Raw genomic sequence first — 19,581 nt, forward strand, 5'->3', positions numbered from 1 at the left:
TAACTTTCTTTATATAAATTTAAACGAATATGTAAAAAAGATTGTGATATTCAGTTTGATTTGATTAAACGGGGTGTTAGTGACGTTGTCATTGGTGTATTCAAAGAAACACATGTTTCGTGTGGTCCTTGAATTATGTAATTATATGTCCCGTTGAGATTTAACAGATATTTGCGAACATACAAAAACGTAAAATATTGCTTTACACGCTTTCTAACGCTATATTCTTCACTCCGTTAATAAGTTCTACAAAATAGATTAATTGCAAACAGTTCCTCGTTCAGATTGCACTAAATGTATATTATGTATTGCTTAAATTGTAAAACAGTTCCTCGTTCAGATTGCACTAAATGTATATTATGTATTGCTTAAATTGTAAAAACAATACAAACAGTATCAACAAGGACCAATACAGGACTGCCATCAAGGAACATCTCTTCTGTTAAAATTGTGTTTGTAAGAACGTTGTCTATGAATCTAAAATGATCGTCAATTTCAGTCCCAACAATCACAACTGCTGCTGGATCAATCGGAACTGTTGTTACTTCAAATACTGCAACACAGTCAACTTCAGCTGCACGCTTATCTACTACTAACTCACCTACAACTTTAACGATATCTTCTACTACTATAGCTGTTACACCTCCCTCAACTACACCATACAGTTACTGGCTAATGGCAGGTATGAGGCAGTGGTATTCGTCAAATATTTAATATTTTCATTATGATTTGTCCGGTTTATTTATATTCAATGTATATTATCTTTCTTACTTAATACAGATTTTATATTGATTTCGATTATGTAGGATTCAGATAGCTTATAGAAATACTTCCGAATCCGTTCCTGGAAACAATCAGTACTTAGCAATGGGCATAAAGTTTCTTGCTAAAGAAAAAACAACGGCTTATCCATAAATGGGCTTGAACCCACGCGGCCAGCAAATCTAAGGATTCTAGATCGACAGGTTTACTACCGAGCCATGACGCGATACACATTGCTATCGAATTTACATATTTTGTCTTGTAAGCTATCAAATGGGGTAATTTTTGTGACACTTGTGGTAAGATATTGTCTATTGTTTACAGCAAATGTGACAGGGACACCTTTACAGTACGTTGGCATCGGGTACAACCTATTGACCGGAAATCCTGAGTCCATCAGTGACCCTGGATTTAAAACCTCAAGTAGAATATTTCAGGTAGGAAATATGAGTGAAAATTATTATCGTTTTGTTGAGTCAAAATGTAAAACTTTAAACATAGAAATACTTAAATGTTTGGCTTATTTTAAGTATTCATTCAATTTGCCATAATTGATTGGCAAAGTCGTGTTGGAAGATTATGTTTAAAGAACATCCAATTTGAAATCTTTATTCAAGCAAAGTCAAATGTCTAACCATATTTATTTGCAAGGTCAAAGTGGAAAAATATATTTAAATTATGCTGTAAAAGCTGCTCGTGTAACCTGTAAATGTCACAGAAGTTGCTTTTACTTGTTAATGAAATAAGGGAAGACTTTTATATAAATATATCCTAAAAAGGATTGAAATTAATCAGAATCGGAGTAGGCGTTGCTATGGGGATAAATCAAACATAACTCACTGTGTTTTTTTACAAGATGGGTCATATGGATGGTGCTTTTGACAATATAAGTTTTGTTAAACAATTTAAATTACGTCTTTTAAGAACACAAATGCGTCATTTTCAGATATATTAATTAACCACTCAAAAACATTACAAAGACACAACACTAAGTATTAATTAGTACTTATATGAGAATTATGATATGTAATCATTTTCTATAGTTGACAGGTAATTCTAGCTCTGTTAGAGAAGTGTTATATCAGGAAACATCAACTTGTACGACTCACAAATTTAATACATTTATCCATGGCTCTAAATCTTACCAGAACGAACTGCTACAGTTTGTGAATCCAAGCGGTAAGTTGACTACATTTTTCTGTAGACATTTGAGTGAGGATTGAATAAAGAACAAAATAGTTTTAAAATGTAAGAAATGTTCTTCTTTTATTTATCTCTCTCCCTATCAGCATCAGAAGTTCAAATTATGATACTTCGTTGTCAGTCATTCTGCGGATGTTTCTAAATTCATAATGTCATTAATTTCATGTTTTAAATGATGAATTCTGCATAGGCCTGTGCTACAGGACTTGGACGGTAGTTTGCACTTGACAGTACTGTCAATGAACAGGCTCAGTCAAACCGAGCCTGCAACAATTTCAACTTTGCCGTTTTGGACTTACTTTAAGAATTCTTTTCCTCTATTTTTAAGTTTTTGAATATCGAATTCATTGGTTATCCTCATTTGTCAGTCAATGGATCTCCTTCACTGCTCTGGGAAATTCCATTTTATGGCTATGCCATTTGTTTTATCGAAATTTTGTTCTTTTCAGGTCCAACATGGGCCCGCTTTTATGTCTTTATAAACATATAACAGCAGTTTTACAAATAAGTAAAGGAATGCACATAGTAACTCCCAAGCAATTTTAATAAAATAGAATCCTCTAATGTGTCTATCATCTCGATTTTATTTATTGCAGCCTCACATGATTCCAGTTTAACTGAATCAGCGTTCACCTATAATGTGGCGTTTGAGTCATTTAAAGATAACGTTGACAATAGTAGCAACTTTTACATGGACGTCATTAGTAATTGCAAACTCGGCAGTGCACTGTATAGAACTGATCTTGCTGATAAAAACAATTTCACGATCACTAAGGAATTCGCCAAAGATATTTGCTCCTTGCCAACGGACGGAAATTCCACTGTAGAGTATATGGCGTTTCTAGATAAGTGGGGTACGGTGAGTATTTAACTATTCTTTTGTCTAATTCGGTAAAAGTAGTTCAAGGATTTCGAACTTTGTTCGTTATTTGTTAATGTAAATTTACCTATGTTCAAACGTTGAAATAGTAAAACCTTTTAAATTAGAGCAGACAGACATAAACTTACATAATAAAAATACTATATAGCTATTTGACATGAATTTGAAACATTTATTGTCCACTTATCCCGTAAAATGTACGTTTATATATTAATTTCCAAAATGAACTGCGGTCGATACCATTCAGAACAGCCGTAGAATTTTGTAACATTTACCAACGCATCTATTGTATTACAGAGCATAGTGACACAGGTAGACATTGGAGAGACGAGTATTGAACGATACCATACGACAGCCGACCAGATTATAAAGAACACCCAACTTCTGGTAATACAAATAAAATATCCTCATAGATTGAATAACTTAGTTTGGTTATGTGATGTTGTAGTTCCATAAGCACGGGGGATGAATGTGAAGGTTGAATTGCACGATTTGATTTTGTAAAGTTGTAGTCTCATGAGCACGGAAGATGAATGTGAAAGTTGAATCGTTCAATTCGATTGTGCACATTTGTAGTTCAAATTGACCGGAGAATGATTGTGAAGGTTAAATTGCTCGATTTGATTAGGTAAAGTTGTAGTCCCATGCGCACAAAGGATGAATGTTTATACAACTTTATCGCTCAAGCCGGTGCTAACGTGCGTGCGTGCGCGAGGGATGTTGCACTTTTTCTTTCATTTTCCCTCATTTACCTACTCAATTAAACCGAGTCTGTAAATTTCATGTTATATTGTATTAATTAAATAACCGAGGGATAACCCTTTTTCCAAATTTCCATGCAATCCACGAGCGCGAAACAGAAAACCAGAATAGCTGTCTTATTTTTACTGTATACTTGTTTTGTATTCCTTCTGTAAATTGTAAAAGTTCGTATTCCTTCAGAAATGTTGAGTATATTGACCTGCCAAATTCAACATTACCGGGCATACTATGCGTTTATAGCGGCTATAAGAATATTTAAACAACAAACTTTCTTTATCAGTGAAAACAGAAAAAAATACTTCATAATTGACTGCAGTCATGTATATATAGTTTATATAAACGTCACGATTGTCCAATTAAATGCGACGTTTCAAACATGCAGTATTTATTATAAAATAGAAACAGACGGAATCCCTAAAGAACGCCCAAAACGAAAGGCAGCCTCGGTTTGATCGAGCCTGTACAGTATTTAAATGAGCAAGTTACCTTCACGCCCCCTAGCACCGGCTTAAGCAGAATTCAACATTTGAACACACAAATATTTAGGCATTATTTCACTTTTTTATCAAGCCCAATGTACACTAAAGCAATGTTTATCACGTGCATTGAACATGCGCGATAATATTATAACAGAATTTTCACATATTGCATTTTTTTGTGTGTGTGATTGAAGAATGCTGACTTCTATTAAAAAAAACCTAACATATTGACCAATATCTATAGGCCCCTCAATTTTATTTCTTTTTATAGGCTCCGGACCTTATTGAACACAAAGGTGCATATCAAGGTTACAAGTCGTCATTGAGTATCAATCCCTCAGACTTTAAGAACAGCCCTGCTGCTGCTAATCCATTCGGAACACATCAGACAATATCGATGGGGACATCCCAGCATCCAGTTCCGGTTGGAGCTCAGTTGGTTCCGATCTCTGACGCATTGAATTGGATATATTGGGAACCGGTATTTATTATACTTTGAAGTACACACTTACTTTGAAGAAGAAAAATAATTGAAAAAAAAAATAACATGTAGAAGAGAGCTTTAGATACGCTAACTGAAATATATATACGAGGGCTGACTAATAAGCTGCCTGCGTCTTTGAAAAGGTTTGCTTTTGGCGAACATATTGCATTATTTTCCATCATATAAATCACTGATTTTTTTAGCAAGTTTATCTATATTGAAAACGTCACTTGCCTTATCTACGTCCTCGAGTGTACAGCTTTAAATGATCAGTAGTAGGGTTTAGAAAGGCACACAACTTTACAATACATAAAATGGAGGTTAACACTAAACACAGTACAATCTTGAAACTGCTGGAATTTAATGTCATAAATTTTAACAAAAATTATGTAAAATATACTGTTGACAATTGTCAATCAAAAAGTTAAAGCGTAAAATAAGACACTTATTTAATAACTGCAACACTTAATTATTATCTAAAAGATTTTAATCCAACAAGCAAAATGCAGGACTAACTCAAAGGATTCCTACTCTCTTTTGGAAAACCCATTATTGCAGAGTAAAACAAAAACATGAATACATACCTTTTTTATTTTACTGCTAAAGGAGATAGAAATTAAGTTTGCATAAATCTTCAACACTATTTGTAAGATTTGCAGATACATTTTTCCTTGTTTATTTCATTTCATATTTAGAGTCAAGGGTTTATACGTGAAATATTTGTTCATCAAAAATATCTTTCCTTATCTATGTTTTGATTCTGAACCATCCTCGGTAACCCTATACCGTATACCAATTTAAAATGTAGTATATACGGAATGTGTACCGTTGGTTCTGACGATGATCCTGAACATAAGATGCAATAATTATATATTTATGGCAAAACTTCCTCTGAAATACTGATTAATACTCTAGATTGTAGATGAACTGATGGCCGAAGGTATTTGTTCCGACAGTATATATGGGACGGGCATGAAACACTATTTGAATTATATTCAGACGGCACTTAGTCAGTATGTTGGACATACGGATTCCAAAACAGGAATTAGTCACACTCCTTTAGGTAGTGTATTAACTTTTATTACGTTATTTATCATCAAATATAAAAATAATTTTATATAAGGTATAAGCACTGCATTTGGTTTATGTGCGCGAGAGTCTGTGTTTGTTCGTGGTGTGTGTTGAATTAGCTTTTCATACAAATTACCATTTCAAATATATGCAATTTTACATACTCTGACTTATGTGTTAGAATGAAAGAAGAACAAGCAAACTAGCAAGTAACGTAAAAGAACCGTAACTCGGCAGAGTCCGTAAATCGTCATGTTTTTATTTTGTTGTCTCCCTTTCTATCACGTGAGCCGAAAGTTTTTGAGCGGGCATTTTTTGAAAGGTAAACAGTTTATTTATATTATGGTTTTTATTTTATATCTATTAAATACGCATCGTCCTCGCAAATGACCATAAAAAAATCATCCCAAAAACATGCTTTTCTTCTTCTCTGTCGACGACAACACTCAAATTCAGGGGTCTGTGGCGAAGTGGTATTCCGTACCATGCAGACGATTGATTATCGAAGGAAACACGTGTTGATGTTCTGGAATATTATATTTTGCAGCAGTGAGCTCCCTTTGATTAAAAACTGCTCTTATGCATAGCTTTTGATATAGAAAATAATTGACGACTCCGGGATCCTATTGACGAGTTACTGTTACCACCACTACTATACTTATGTTCTTAATTTTTTCAATAACAGTAACTATGATATAGATGTAAAGGCAGTGTTTAGCCAAGATTCTTTGTTGTTAGATGTCTATATTATCATAGCCTTAAACAAACAAACAAAAAACATTAAATTTGACAATTCTTCAGATACATATGTGATATACAGATTCATGATAGAGCCGTTTCAAAGTGATATATAAAATATATAAATATAAAAAATAAAATATTTGCTATAATCAATTTGTAGACATGATGGCCCAATGCACTGAGACATCTGAACAGCTCAAACCTAAGCGTGCAGCACGAAGATGGAAACTAGAAAGTATGACGGCGGCTTACAGAGCAGTAAAATCTGGGTCAATGAATATTCACTCAGCTGCTGTAAGGTTTGGAGTTCCCAGAATGACACTGTCTGATAGAGTGAAAGGCAAAGTTAAGATGGACGCGAAATGGGGTAACAAGACTGCACTTACGGCTGAAGAAGAAAACAGTTTAGTGTCTTATATTGAATACATGGCCAAAAGGGGGTTTCCGCTAACAATACCTCTTGTCTCCGGATTTGCGTGGTGTATTGTCAAGCAGAGAGGGAAAGGCGACGTATTCACTAAGTGTGGTCCCACCAAGAGATGGTGGCAAGGTTTCCAAAAACGCCATCCACATCTTCGTTTGCGCAGACCTGATTCCCTTGATCGAGGAAGATCATCGATGGGAAATGTGTACTCCCTTCGCGAATACTTTGCACTACTTAGGGATACGCTGGACTACAATGATCTTCATTCAAAACCTCACCTGATTTTCAACTGCGATGAGGCAGCCATTAATCTTAACAAGTCCGCTGGCCAGAGGGTAGTCGTACCAAAGGACCAGAAGCATGCTCATAGTATCTCCTCAGCAACGAACGAACATGTAACTGTCCATTGCTGTGTCAATGCCGCTGGTGGAACGATACCTCCGATGGTAATATTTACGAAAACTTACCCTGGAGGCCCATATCACAAGAAGGGACCTGTCAATGCCACATATGCTGTGTCAGACACAGGCTTTATGGATCAAGAGTTGTACTTTCAATGGTTCCAGAAAACCTTCCTGAAGTACGTTCCACCCGAACGTCCCCTGCTGCTTATACAAGATGGAGCCAGCTCGCACATGAGTTGTCCTCTCATTCAAAGCGCCATAGCAAATGATGTCATCATCCTTTGTCTTCCCCCGAAGACCACCCACATTACACAACCTCTTGACGTGGCAGTGTACCGCAAAATGAAAATAGAGGCTGCAAAGATTATGAGTCAAGCAAAATTAATCAAATCCGACCTCTGGGTAGCAAAAAGGAATGTGTCGGCCATGTTCAAGCTTATCTATGAATCGAGCTTTACCATGCGCAGCATAACAGAGGGGTTTCGCAAATGTGGGATCTATCCTTTTGACCCGAACGCTATAGACAAGACCTTGCTGCTTCGTTCGTGTGATGTGGTAAACGAGGAGGACATAGATCTCTCAGTTAGTACTGATGACGCCAACGTTAAGTCTGAATCTATTCCTGGGTGTGTTGGTGACACACCTATGACATCAACACCTAAAAGGTTGCCAAGTGGAAGCGAAGACGTAGCATTTGATGTTAACATCTCTACATGCTCTAGTTCTACAGACAACCAAGGTTTTATGTTTGATGACATCACCTTTGTAGTAGGTGAAGACGGATCACTGACACTTGCTAGTGTAGAGCCTCAACCAATCAATGATGTTGAAATGGCTGATGGTAATAGTACAGAATGCCCCCCTGAACTGGCCTTGGCAGCTGTTGAGATGACACTAACACCAAAGCAAAAGAGGCGTTACCATGAATGCTTGAACTTTAATATTGATTTGCCAGATGACAGAACCTATCAAATATGGAAGGTTTTGAAGGAAAAGGTTGTTGCCCTAGAACCAATTGAACAAGAAAATGAAATACTTTTTGCTAGGAAACTAGAAGGGGTTGTCTCTGAAAGTACAATTGCCAAGCCATGTATACAGCAGAAATCGCCTCAAGAAACGATTAAAATGCACCCACTCGTAAAAGCAGGGCTAATATCTGAAGATCTCGCAAGATGTTTTGATCACGCCAACTTTTGATGCTAAGTGCAAAATCTACTCCTGGTAGTAAAAGGGAAAAAGAAAGCGCGGATTGTAACGACAAAAGAAGTCGAACAAGAACTGATTGAAAAAGAAAACATAAAAAGGAAAAGGAAGAAAAGTCTAAAAATAACAAGCTGAAAAGGATAGAAAGAAAGGTAGCATTAGAGGCGAAGAGAGAAGAGATACGTAAGAAGAAAGAAATGAGGCTGAAAATAAAACAGGAAAAAGAGAAAATCAAACAAGAGAAAGAAAATGTCAAGAAAGCAAAACGAGTTAAGCGAAAAGTTGTCTGACTCGGAATGTAATACCAATTGACACAGGAGGCATCAAGTGAAGTTAGATGATATGAATATTGCGGCATCTGCCACTGCAATAAGTGTTATAGAAAAACAGAGACAGGAAAACTGATCAAGACAAGGAAGGAAAAAAGGTGCTCAGATAACGGAATTTACATTTAGTAAAAACATTAGGACTGATATTCAGGATTGATACATGGTTAATGTAGATGAAATTGAAAGCTTCTACTTAATTTCGTGTTATGAATGTACAACAAAAGCTTAATAATACGGTGGCAAAGAGGGAACATGTGTAACATTATTGTCATCTCGTGGCTACGATATATTTATCTCGTGATCACGAGGTATTATATCGTTGGTCCGACATATTTTTTCGCGTGACCACGAGATAAAATGATCTGATACATGTCACCTATAATGAAATATTTTAACCATTTATTAACTTGCATTTCAATTTATTTCAAAGTTTTGTTTGTTTGTTTGTTTGTTTTTCAAAACTTAATTAATAATTGCAGAAGTGATGAACTCATGGCCGTACTTTCCTGTAATTAATACCATTATCTAATAGCTGCTGCATGAATTTTACAAATGCATCATTGTTTGCTGGTTAAAGTAACGTTTGTGTAAAAAGATTATTATAACGTAACACGTTGATGTTGTTTAGCGCATTCTAAATGAATTTTGATCAATAAAATGCGTTTGCTTACTGTTTATAGGTTTTATTTTGAGATTTTTTTAAAACATACAACAATTGACGAGTTAAGGATCATACTGACGACTAAATGTCACTGGTACTGACGAGTTACGGTTGTTCGACCCTTTAACTCGTCACCGGTTACCCTACCTCATTTAGAGAGCATTTGTGACATGTTTCTTCAAGAAATCAGACTATGAAAGGTTGGAAAAGGTACAGAAAGGGTACAGGTTTATTTTTAGACAAAATATGAAAATAATATTTGTCACATTCCCCGTTTGGAGCCAAAGATATAGCTAAAAGCGACGACTTACGGTTCTTTTACGTTAGTGACTGTAAACTGGATACTCTTGAAGCTTTTGGCTTACTAGATGCTTAAAATTTGTCTAACACGGTACCATAAAATGTTCTCGTACATCATGCCAATTGCTGCTCTCCATTTTCGATTGGCAACTACTTTGCTTCGAAATAAAAAATATAATTGAACCCTCGTTATGAAATATGTATCATTTCATAGATCACGGCATACAAGTTCCCATTACTTGGCCTGTTGGTACGTATGGTTTGATGCAGACTGCACATGGATGTCCAGCCGATCAGACGGTCTGGTTGTCTGGATGGAGAAGACAGGATACTGAAGATTTGAGGTCCAAGAATTCTTTCTCGTCAAGCATTGCGTCCTATATGAAAGGTAAAAGGATTTTCAACTTAATTTATGTCTACAATGATTAATTTTCAAAGTGACAACTTTCCTGGCAAAGTTGGTGTTAATTATTTTAGGAACCGGTAGCTCTTGAGTGAAACTGTTGACAATTTGAATTTAGTTTGGTTATTGATTCCGTGCACTTAAAGGAACTCCAATGAGGACGAAAAACCTGAAAACAAAACAACAAAAGATGATTTTCTTACAAAGATAAGCTGGAGCTCTTAAAACGGAAAGATACGCAAAAGATAATTAAGAAAGTCTCTAAAACAGACTGAAAATCGTATTTTTGTGCTTTTCTTAGCCAGATTTGAGCGTATTTTTGGTCATTTTCCATATTTACAATAATCAATCTGGAACAATGGAATGAGCGAAAGATCTAAGATGTCGCACACAAGTTATTGTTGTATACGGACTTCAAATGGAAAAAAATTTTTTTCCAAATTTTTTTTTTTTTTTCTCGGGAAAAAATATTTAAAATTTTTTCAAGGGTTTCCCCCTTTTCCATTTAAAAAAACCTCAGTGGAGCTCCTTAAAAAGTTACTACAGCTTAATTTGATATTTTGGGCTTGAGAGTTGTTGCGTATCTGAGCTTGCTCAATCAAATTGAATTTACATTTCTTTACCTTTTATGTTTTTTTTATAATTGTTTTCGAGGGACTTTGCCCTTTAGCAAATAATGCTGGCTTCTTCACTCTAAAGCAGTCATAGTATTAGGCAAAATTTGAATTCATATTGATACGAGGCCAGGGAATGAAAACAGATACAAAGATCACACAACCCATAATTATTCAGTCAGTCGATCTGATAGTGGTGTTGGTAGTTTACCAGTAAGCCTAATTGAGTTTACCCGAATATAGTTGATATCATTTAAAGAACTTAAACGTATGTACCGCGTCTACAAAGCTATTTCCAGGGCAAGTTTTGAAGGGAATGCACTGAGGTTTTTGGACCGAACGGAGGTAAAATATTTTTGATTGTCTTTAAATATGTTAGCTCGTCAGGAGGCGTGCAGCTTTAAATTAACCTTTTAACTTAAAAATATACGGTTGAAATTACAGGAGATTTCGCCAGTAACAATATTAAGACCTACTTCTGTATGAAGAACAGACCAACGATAACAGCATACGATCAATCTTGGCAAGAAGGTTCATACTGTTTGCTGAAACACGGCTCGTGTCCAAGAGGTAAATATAACAATAACTGGGGTAGAATATATCACGAGTATATCGTTTCACTCTAACATTTACAAACCATAGCTGTTCAAAGAACACAAAGGAAAGTCTTTGTAATCTGAAATAAATGGCGGAAAGTGATTTTGCAAATACAGTAGAAGTTGAGAAAACTGGACGGCTTTTGGACCGAGGATGTTGTCCAGTTTTTTTCAGCGGTCCGATTTTCTCAATGTCCCCTTCTGGGTCATATGTACCGAGCAATGAATTGCCACCAATGCCTGTATATTTGCATTCTCATGATCATAATTATGTAGGTTTTTTTACTAAATAAAGATATGATGAAATACAAAATATTGGTAATATGTTTTATTTATTTTTGTTCCATTATTGCATTATACATGTACATACAATAAAATGTTTGGATTTAAAATATACAGCAGTTATCTTATTACGATAAAATCCGATATTTCCACATACATGTATGTTTACATTTGTGAACTGGAAAATGATTTAACGATTTAAAGTGATTTTGCAAATACATAGAGCTATATGGCTTAATATCAAATCACTTGTAGGACAACAACAACAAAAATAATAAAGTTAATAAAATATTTCAGATACTTTTTACATGAAATTACGAGTACATAGCAAAATATAGGAAATGCACAAATCTGTTAATTCAAGAAATGTATGGTTTTTTAATAAAGGATTTTCTAGTGGATACGTGTACTGGGACGACGAAGATCTGAACAACGACAATTCAAGGGGCGGAACTCTTCCAGACGGTACATACGACAAGAACACGAAAATCTATTACTGCTGCAGGTTCAGACTTTATTTAGTTACACTGTTTTGTAGTAACTATGGTCACAGTGGATAAACGTAGTCACTGTACCATGTCTTGTAGTTACTTGCAACTCCATCTTGAAAATTCTAAACTGTACTGTAACCGGAATGCGCGAAACTGTAACACGTTCCCTACGGTGAAATTGCATACTGTTTCTAGTTTTGTGTTTTTAGCTGCTAAATTTTCGCCATAATTTTCCATAAGTTTTTTTTCCCGGTGTTCTATTACACGTCCTGATGACATTCATGGTAAATAAATTATTTATCTAATAAAGAGCAATTAAATAATATATCTACAGTATTGTAATAGGACTGTTGCAAAAAGAAGAATTCATAATGTTTTCAGGAACGATGGCTCCGTCACTACACCACTTCTATTACCCACGGAAAAACCGTTCATACTCGTGCGTTATGGTAGAACATGTCAGGCTGTGCACGGAATGCACGTGCGTAACCTGTATATACACTGGGATGACGAGGATCTAGGGAACAAGGACAGCTCAGGTGGCATGCACCCCCTGGACGACGGAGGGTCACACAACCACCAGCTGCATTACTGTTACTACTTCACATCTAGTGCTACATCTATTGTTGGCTAAAATGTTTCCGAACGAAATGTTCATCCGGAATAAATGTTGACAGCACTTCTTTGTATATTGTTTTAACAAGATTAACACTTAACCTCCTGCATTTGCCCTGATTTAAGTTTAGAACGTGTAATTTAAAATAGTTAGTATTTGAGAACAAATGACCAGTAAGGTAAGGCGACGTTCAAAGAACGCAACCGGCGTTTTAGGCATTTCAAAATCAAAATAATAATAATAAACCACTAAAAAGTCTATTTAGATGTGCAGACAGTCTTGGTTTAATCTGGACGAAATGGCTTATCAGTGACGTACGATTTTTTTCCCAAAAAACTTTGGGAGACATATTGTTTTTGCCTTCGCCGTCTGTCTGACCGTCCATACAAACCAGAGCTACATTATGGGGTTTGGTCTTATGTTCTCATAACAATAGATGTCTTTGATGTCATTCATTCCGTTTAAATTCTCTTGTAGGGTTATTTTTTGCATTGTGGGGTTAAAAAGAACAAAAGAAATAACAAAAGAAAACCCCATATTGTAGCTCTGGTAAGAATGTCCGTCTGTATGTCCGTCCGTTCGTTGTCCGTCTGCATAAAACTTGTCCGCCTTTCACAGGTCAAACAACTGGTGGGATTTTAACCAAACATTACAGAAGTGATCAGTACCATCCCTAGTTGTGCACATCACCCGCACGTTCAGCTTGGCTGCACAAAATGGCCGTCAGAGCTAAAAATACAAAAATCTTGTCTGTCCTTCACAGGTCAAACTACTGGTGGGATTTCAACCAAACTTTACAGAAGTGATCAATACAATCCGTAGTTGTGCACGTCACCCTCACGTTCCGCTTCGCTGCACAAAATGGCCGCCAGAGCTAAAAATAGAAATATCTTGTCCGCCCTTCACATGTAAATCTACTGGTGGGATTTCAAACAAGTTTTACAGGAGTGATCAGTACAATCTCTTGTTGTGCAAGTCATCCGCTGGTCCTGCTTCGCTGCACAAAATGGCCGCCAGAGCTAAAAATAGAAAAATCTTGTCCGCCCTTCACATGTCAAACCACTGGTGGGAATTCAACTCAACTTTACAGGAGTGATCAGTACTATCCCTAGTTGTGAAATCTTCCACACGTTCTGCTTCGCTGCACAAAAATGGCTGCTAGAGCTAAAAATAGAAAAATCTTGCCCGGCCATTACAGGTCAAACTACTGGTGGGATTTCAACCAAATTTTACAGGAGTGATCAATACCATTCCTATTTGTGCACGACACCCGCATGTTCCGCTTCGCTGCACAAAATGGCCGCCAGAGCCAAAAATGATAAAATCTTGTCCGCCCTTCACAGGTCAAACTACTGGTGGGATTTCAACCAAACTTTACAGGAGTGATCAGTACCATCCCTTGTTCTGCATGTCAACGGCAAGTTCTGCTTTGCTGCACAAAATGGCTGTCAGAGCTAGAAATAGAAAAATCTTGTCTGGCTTTCACAAGGCAAGCTACTGTTGGGATTTCAATGAAACCTCACATGAGTGGCAATAAATAGTTTTGGGAGACAAAAACCCTTTTAGTTATCTATAGGTCCTCTACCAAAGTTGTTCCAATTATATCCCTTGGGTCAAAATTGGCCCCGCCCCGAGGGTCATAGGTTTTCCTTATATGTATAAAGTAAAAACTTAAAAATCTTTACCTCTGAATTGACAAAGATTAGAGGTTAGATATTTGGCATGAGGCCTTGTGTAGTGGAACTCTGCCAATGCTGTTCAAATTATAGCCCTAGGGTTAAAATTGAATTGAAGACCGTGTAACTTCACTTTTGTATATCAATTGCATTTAGTACTCAGGTGAGCGCATTGAGGCCAATGGCCCCCTTGTTTATATTTTTAGCAGAAACTTTGGTTATTCCAAACGCCTTTAACGTATGATTTCAAAAAGCAAACATTTAAATATTTTCAAATAGGACTTTAACCATTTAAAACGTTGTTACACATTGAATTAAAAGTTTTGTAATACATTACATTAAAAGCGTATTCACACATTGCATTTCAAGCGTCGATACTACTTTGCATTAGAAGCGTAGTTACTCATTGCAATACAAGCGTATTGATGCACTGATTTACACGAATTATATTTGATATATTTCTTTTGTTAAGGCCAAGGTTTTTGTTTAACATTATCCTTATCTGTCCTAATTTAATGTTGATTCTATTTATACATGTATATTATGCATTAAATAAGGTCTTTCTTATCTTTCTTCAAACAAAAGAAATAATTTACAACATGGACGGGCGATGTTATATATTTTTTCTGCTGTTGACAACAGGTATGATTTTTGTACACATTTTAACACAAAAAACTTATTGGCATATTAAATGCCGTATCATCTGTAAAAGTAAATAGGCCGTGCTGACACTCACTTAATTTGTTTAAAGATATACTATGCTCATCTTTGAGTAAAATAAATTTATTAAATCCTATGAAATTCTTACTGATTATGTCTAATTTGAATCAAAAATGAATAAAACTATACATTGGAAGTCACATTCTCTATTATAGGACAAGTAAAGTTGGTCTTTTCTTTAAAAAACTGCCAGTTTTTTTAACGACACTATATATTCATATTTTGACGACCTATTGTGTGTAGAGTTTTAAATATGACATATCAACTTTGTGTAAAGTCAAAACATGTTTATTTCATATCTACAAAGAGACTTTGTAGCAATTATCAATTTTTTCTGATATCAAATTTGAGCAAAGTATATCTTTAAGGTTTATCTATATAGTCATGTAGTCACATATGGACAAGCAATTATTATGTCATATATACATTTGCCTCATCAAGAACATGCGTATCTGACTCCGAGATTTCGTGTTCAACCAACTTACAGTACATAATATGATAAACTACAAATATGATAAACAATATCAACAAGAAAAGGCGGCGTTCAACGAATGCAATTTTAGTGGAAATTCCTCCACAAACATTTATGGGCTATTCATTGGTGAAAATATGTTTAAAAATATATGATCCTTTTTCCTTGTGTTGTTTGAAAATTTCATTTAAGAACTTTTGTTTTTTAAGCAACAAAGATCCAATATGGTGCAGGTGAAGATGACCATCACCATCACGATCATTTTGCTGATTGTAATGGCCATGACTGCAAGGATGTAACTAAAGCTCTAGAACACATCGGCAAACATTTTGACAGTCATCTTTGTCAAGTGTTCAGTCACGTGGATTGTTCCCTACATCCTGTTAAACACGACGAAACTGTATGCGGGTCGGACGGAAACTTGTACAATAGCCAGTACGTACATTTGAACGTTATTTTCATGTCCGCAAAGAAAAAAGGTAGAAAGTCTGAGAACATATGAAAATGTCAGTTTGTCATCATTTAAACTATAGATCTTATGCATGCATAAATCTTTGCACATATTTCTTACTAGTATTTCTTTTTCTGGTAAATTAAAATTTCCATATTTTAATGCTCTTTAATTATGATAACGAAAATAAGCTCAGTTTTGCACGTAATTTCTAGATTTGTTAAGACTTAGTCCTTGTTGCCTTGAAACACATCCATGCCATGTCCTCTCTCCAAACGAAACTGAAAAATTCCAAGCACAATAAGCAGGAGGACGGCCTATTATAATGTCAGATCTAACACTGAAGTTTAACGGAAATTGCTCGAAACGTTTTAGAACGATCTTTGTTGGCTTTTTATTAGTTTCATGGACCGAAATTATTGCTTTATCTTTGTATAAAAAATATTTTAACTTGACTTACAACTCAAAATTATTATTCTGAAATAACGCGACTATGGCAAAAAAAAGGGACATTACATTGTCCATTTAAATTCGGAACATTGACATATCTAATACATTAACAATGTTTGTTTTAACAACAAAATGGTTGTGTTTGTAATAAAGTTATATTATTTTATTCCATTCTCTTATTGTAGCTGTTCCTTTGTTAAAGCTCGCTGTTTTCAAATTCTCAATGGTCAATATGACCATCACCATCATCTAATAAATCCACTGGACACAGAACATCACAACTTTTGTACCAAGACGTATCATAGTCCATCGACTACAGCCACGACGTCGACGTCAATTCCTCACACACATGCTGTGTCAACAACCGGAAACGGAAGTACTAGCAAGGCGGCGACAACACAACTTCCGCAAACTACGTCCACACAAGCAACACTGACCACTACAGTGGCACCGATGACCGCACATAATATCGTAGGGTCGGTGTTCTGTCAGTATAGAGGCGTCATTGACTGCGGCTCGACTTTATCTGTGCTGTGCGGCACCGACGGACAATTCTACCCAAATACGTATGATATTCATTGAACTCTTTTATTTATAAATCAAGTATTGTCATTCCACTTTGCTTGAAGTTTCACTAATTATATATGTCATTTTACTTCCTACAGAGACTATCGGGGTTTTTTTCTCTAGAAAACAGTTCTAACATTCTAATTAAAGAACACTATGCCTCAGAAACAAATTGATTTTTTTTACTTCTTATGAAAGGGCAAACATGAATTTTATAATGTTTAAATAATGATTTTAGGGAAATGTTAGATGCTTGTTACCTGAAAAGTAACATTTCATGTGAAAAAATGAAATAATTTGTCATAAAAGTAGCAAAATGGAAACAAAGTACATGTAGTATTTTGACTCCCATACAAAATACTAATCCACTATAACTGTACTTATAGCTAAAAATAAAATAAGCTACTTTTGGGGTTCTATAAATGCACACTCAAATCAAAATGCTTATTAGAAATAAAAATAAAAGCATTTCTTTGGCATAATGGGTTTTTTAACAATGTTACAGTTGAAATCTCTATCCAATAAATTAATAATAACTTCATGATTAAAAAAGGACATGAGATACAAAACATCAAACAATAATCATCTAAATGCAAGTGGCTCTACTGACTTCAGTACCCTGCGCCAGCATTCACTTCGAGCTGCCGTGCCAGACCTTATTTTGTTGACAGTAAAATACTTATATTAAATTTTTGAGCCGCGCCATGACAAAACCAACATAATGGGTTTGCAACCAGCATGAATCCAGACCAGCCTGCGCTTCCGCACAGTATGATCAGGATCCATTCTGTTCGCTGTCAGTTTCTCTACTTGTTATAGAGTTTGTAAGCGAACAGCATGGATCCTGATCAGACTATGCGGATGCCAAAGCTGGTCTGGATCCATTTTTGTTGCAAACGCATTATGTTGGCTTTGTCATGGCGCGGCTCATTGAATTTTGAAATTCTTCAATTGTTTTAACTTTTACAATTCAAAGTAGAGCAATTTCATCACATGCTTAACAGGTTTACGGTGAGGATTTGCTTACTAAGAATGTTTGGTCAATTTTTTCATCATTTTGCAATCGGTAGTTCGTTAGTATCAGTTTAAAAAATATTGTTTCATTTTATGTTATGTTAAACATACATTTTGTTTCCATGGTTTCAGGTGTGAGCTTTTAAAGGAGCAGTGCGTAAATTTCGGGTTACAAGAGAATCCTGATATAACAAATTGTATGCATCCATAGAAAAATGCACATGCGCACTAGTTTCAATTTAACTTTGTAAACGGAAGTTAAGAAATAAACATATCTATCTTTTCTTTACTTTCATTGTTAGTAACTTAAAAGAATTATTGATCAAGCACATATCAAATACAACATTTCTTTATGTGCATGATTACACACCGTTCTATGACTCAGTGTTGTTATTTATGGTCCTTCGAGACCTTTGATTCAAATTATTTGATTAAATACCACTCAGTCCGGTGTTAGGTTGGGGTGTGGGGGAGGGGTCGTCGGGTTTGGAATGGGGCGTAAGATATATTGTACCTTCCAGGACCTCTCTATGTCAGGTTCGTAATTGGTTTAAGTTCCCAATGTGTGTAAATATTGAGAAGTGTCTATTTTGGAAAGAAGTACTTTTAAGTTACAAACGCACGAATTCCGCTTATTAATTGTCAGAATAAATTATAAAAGAGATTGTCTGGCAAATATTTTCTGGTGTATTTTTGCTGCAACTTCACAAAAACTTGTCCGAGCGAGAGTTATGTGAGACTGATGTAGATAAATTGTCACAAAGGTGGAGACACCATAGTGTGCGATGTTAAAGCATCCAGAAATCTTAAGTAAATATAACGGGGAAAAATAAATTAATCACTTATTCATTATTCATTTCAATAAAATGGAGAAAATAAGAATACGTAAAGAAAAGGCAAAACGGTAAAATTGAAATATTGAAGGCTCGGTTTGATTGAGTCTGTTCATCGCAAGGGATAACGTACAGTACTCGGTGTGTTTCTACATTAATTATTTTGTTGTTTCAGTTGGATGAATGTTGAAGACATTTAAAGCCGAGATTTGTTAAATTTCATCAGTTTAGTATTAATGTAAACAAATGGTAAATGTGTATTATAGAATTGAATATTATAATTATGCATATCTTAATACATGCCACGAACCGCAGTGTGCCGGGTGTCCCGCCAAAAATATGTCACCAATTACATGGAAGCCTTTTCAAATGTTAACTGGAATGACATAACTTCCTTTTATAGTTTTGAGTGCGTGATTTATCCGATACCGGATTTTGATTTCGCTTGTTCATGGACAATAATTATCAATACCAGCTACCATCATAACTCATGTAACATATATGACAAGATCGTTATAATCAAATGCTCAAAGCATGTATTATGTATCTACATTTGACTGTATTCATCCATCACTTATGAATTTCATAGTTTGACAGTTACATTTCAGTTTCTGAAATAACTTACAAAAGTTAAGTAAAACGTATAGGTATAAAATAAATGAATAATTGTAGTTGTAGTAGCTTTCTGAGGCC

The 19,581-nt window shown here is 35.4% G+C and overlaps 3 protein-coding genes across 3 annotated transcripts; all 3 read left to right on the forward strand.

Moving 5' to 3' along the window:
- The first annotated feature begins 112 nt into the window (after positions 1–112).
- LOC132753295 (uncharacterized) lies at positions 113–12,768 on the forward strand. The gene is made up of 12 exons (XM_060743750.1): positions 113–137; positions 500–682; positions 1,087–1,199; positions 1,806–1,941; positions 2,562–2,824; positions 3,143–3,232; positions 4,358–4,567; positions 5,486–5,633; positions 9,918–10,091; positions 11,165–11,290; positions 11,986–12,103; positions 12,471–12,768. Exons 1-12 carry the CDS (start codon positions 113–115, stop codon positions 12,721–12,723), a joined length of 1,839 nt encoding a protein of 612 aa, XP_060599733.1. The 3' UTR covers positions 12,724–12,768.
- LOC132753297 (uncharacterized) lies at positions 5,899–8,407 on the forward strand. The gene has a single exon (XM_060743752.1). It carries the CDS (start codon positions 6,545–6,547, stop codon positions 8,405–8,407), a length of 1,863 nt encoding a protein of 620 aa, XP_060599735.1. The 5' UTR covers positions 5,899–6,544.
- Positions 12,769–14,873: 2,105 nt separating the features above from the next.
- Positions 14,874–18,435, forward strand: LOC132753300 (uncharacterized). Its single transcript, XM_060743753.1, has 4 exons — positions 14,874–15,023; positions 15,783–16,008; positions 16,660–17,040; positions 18,188–18,435. The coding sequence occupies exons 1-4, from the start codon at positions 14,897–14,899 to the stop codon at positions 18,264–18,266; spliced, it is 813 nt and encodes a 270-aa protein (XP_060599736.1). The 5' UTR covers positions 14,874–14,896; the 3' UTR covers positions 18,267–18,435.
- Positions 18,436–19,581: the final 1,146 nt, after the last annotated feature.

The sequence above is a fragment of the Ruditapes philippinarum genome, unplaced genomic scaffold (assembly GCF_026571515.1).
Source record: "Ruditapes philippinarum isolate M1 unplaced genomic scaffold, ASM2657151v2 ctg2600_1_1_1_1, whole genome shotgun sequence".
NCBI classification, from domain to species: domain Eukaryota; kingdom Metazoa; phylum Mollusca; class Bivalvia; order Venerida; family Veneridae; genus Ruditapes; species Ruditapes philippinarum.

What these genes read in the sequence shown, in the direction of transcription:
- LOC132753300 (XM_060743753.1), top strand. Translation starts at nt 14,897, where the DNA reads ATGTTGATTCTATTTATACATGTATATTATGCATTAAATAAGGTCTTT. An exon ending in TTTTCTGCTGTTGACAACAG is followed by an intron (nt 15,024 to 15,782) that starts GTATGATTTTTG and finishes TTGTTTTTTAAG; the next exon opens with CAACAAAGATCCAATATGGT. An exon ending in GGAAACTTGTACAATAGCCA is followed by an intron (nt 16,009 to 16,659) that starts GTACGTACATTT and finishes CTCTTATTGTAG; the next exon opens with CTGTTCCTTTGTTAAAGCTC.
- LOC132753295 (XM_060743750.1), top strand. Translation starts at nt 113, where the DNA reads ATGTTTCGTGTGGTCCTTGAATTAT. An exon ending in TTCTAGATAAGTGGGGTACG is followed by an intron (nt 2,825 to 3,142) that starts GTGAGTATTTAA and finishes ATTGTATTACAG; the next exon opens with AGCATAGTGACACAGGTAGA. An exon ending in ATTGGATATATTGGGAACCG is followed by an intron (nt 4,568 to 5,485) that starts GTATTTATTATA and finishes TTAATACTCTAG; the next exon opens with ATTGTAGATGAACTGATGGC.
- LOC132753297 (XM_060743752.1), top strand. Translation starts at nt 6,545, where the DNA reads ATGATGGCCCAATGCACTGAGACATCTGAACAGCTCAAACCTAAGCGT.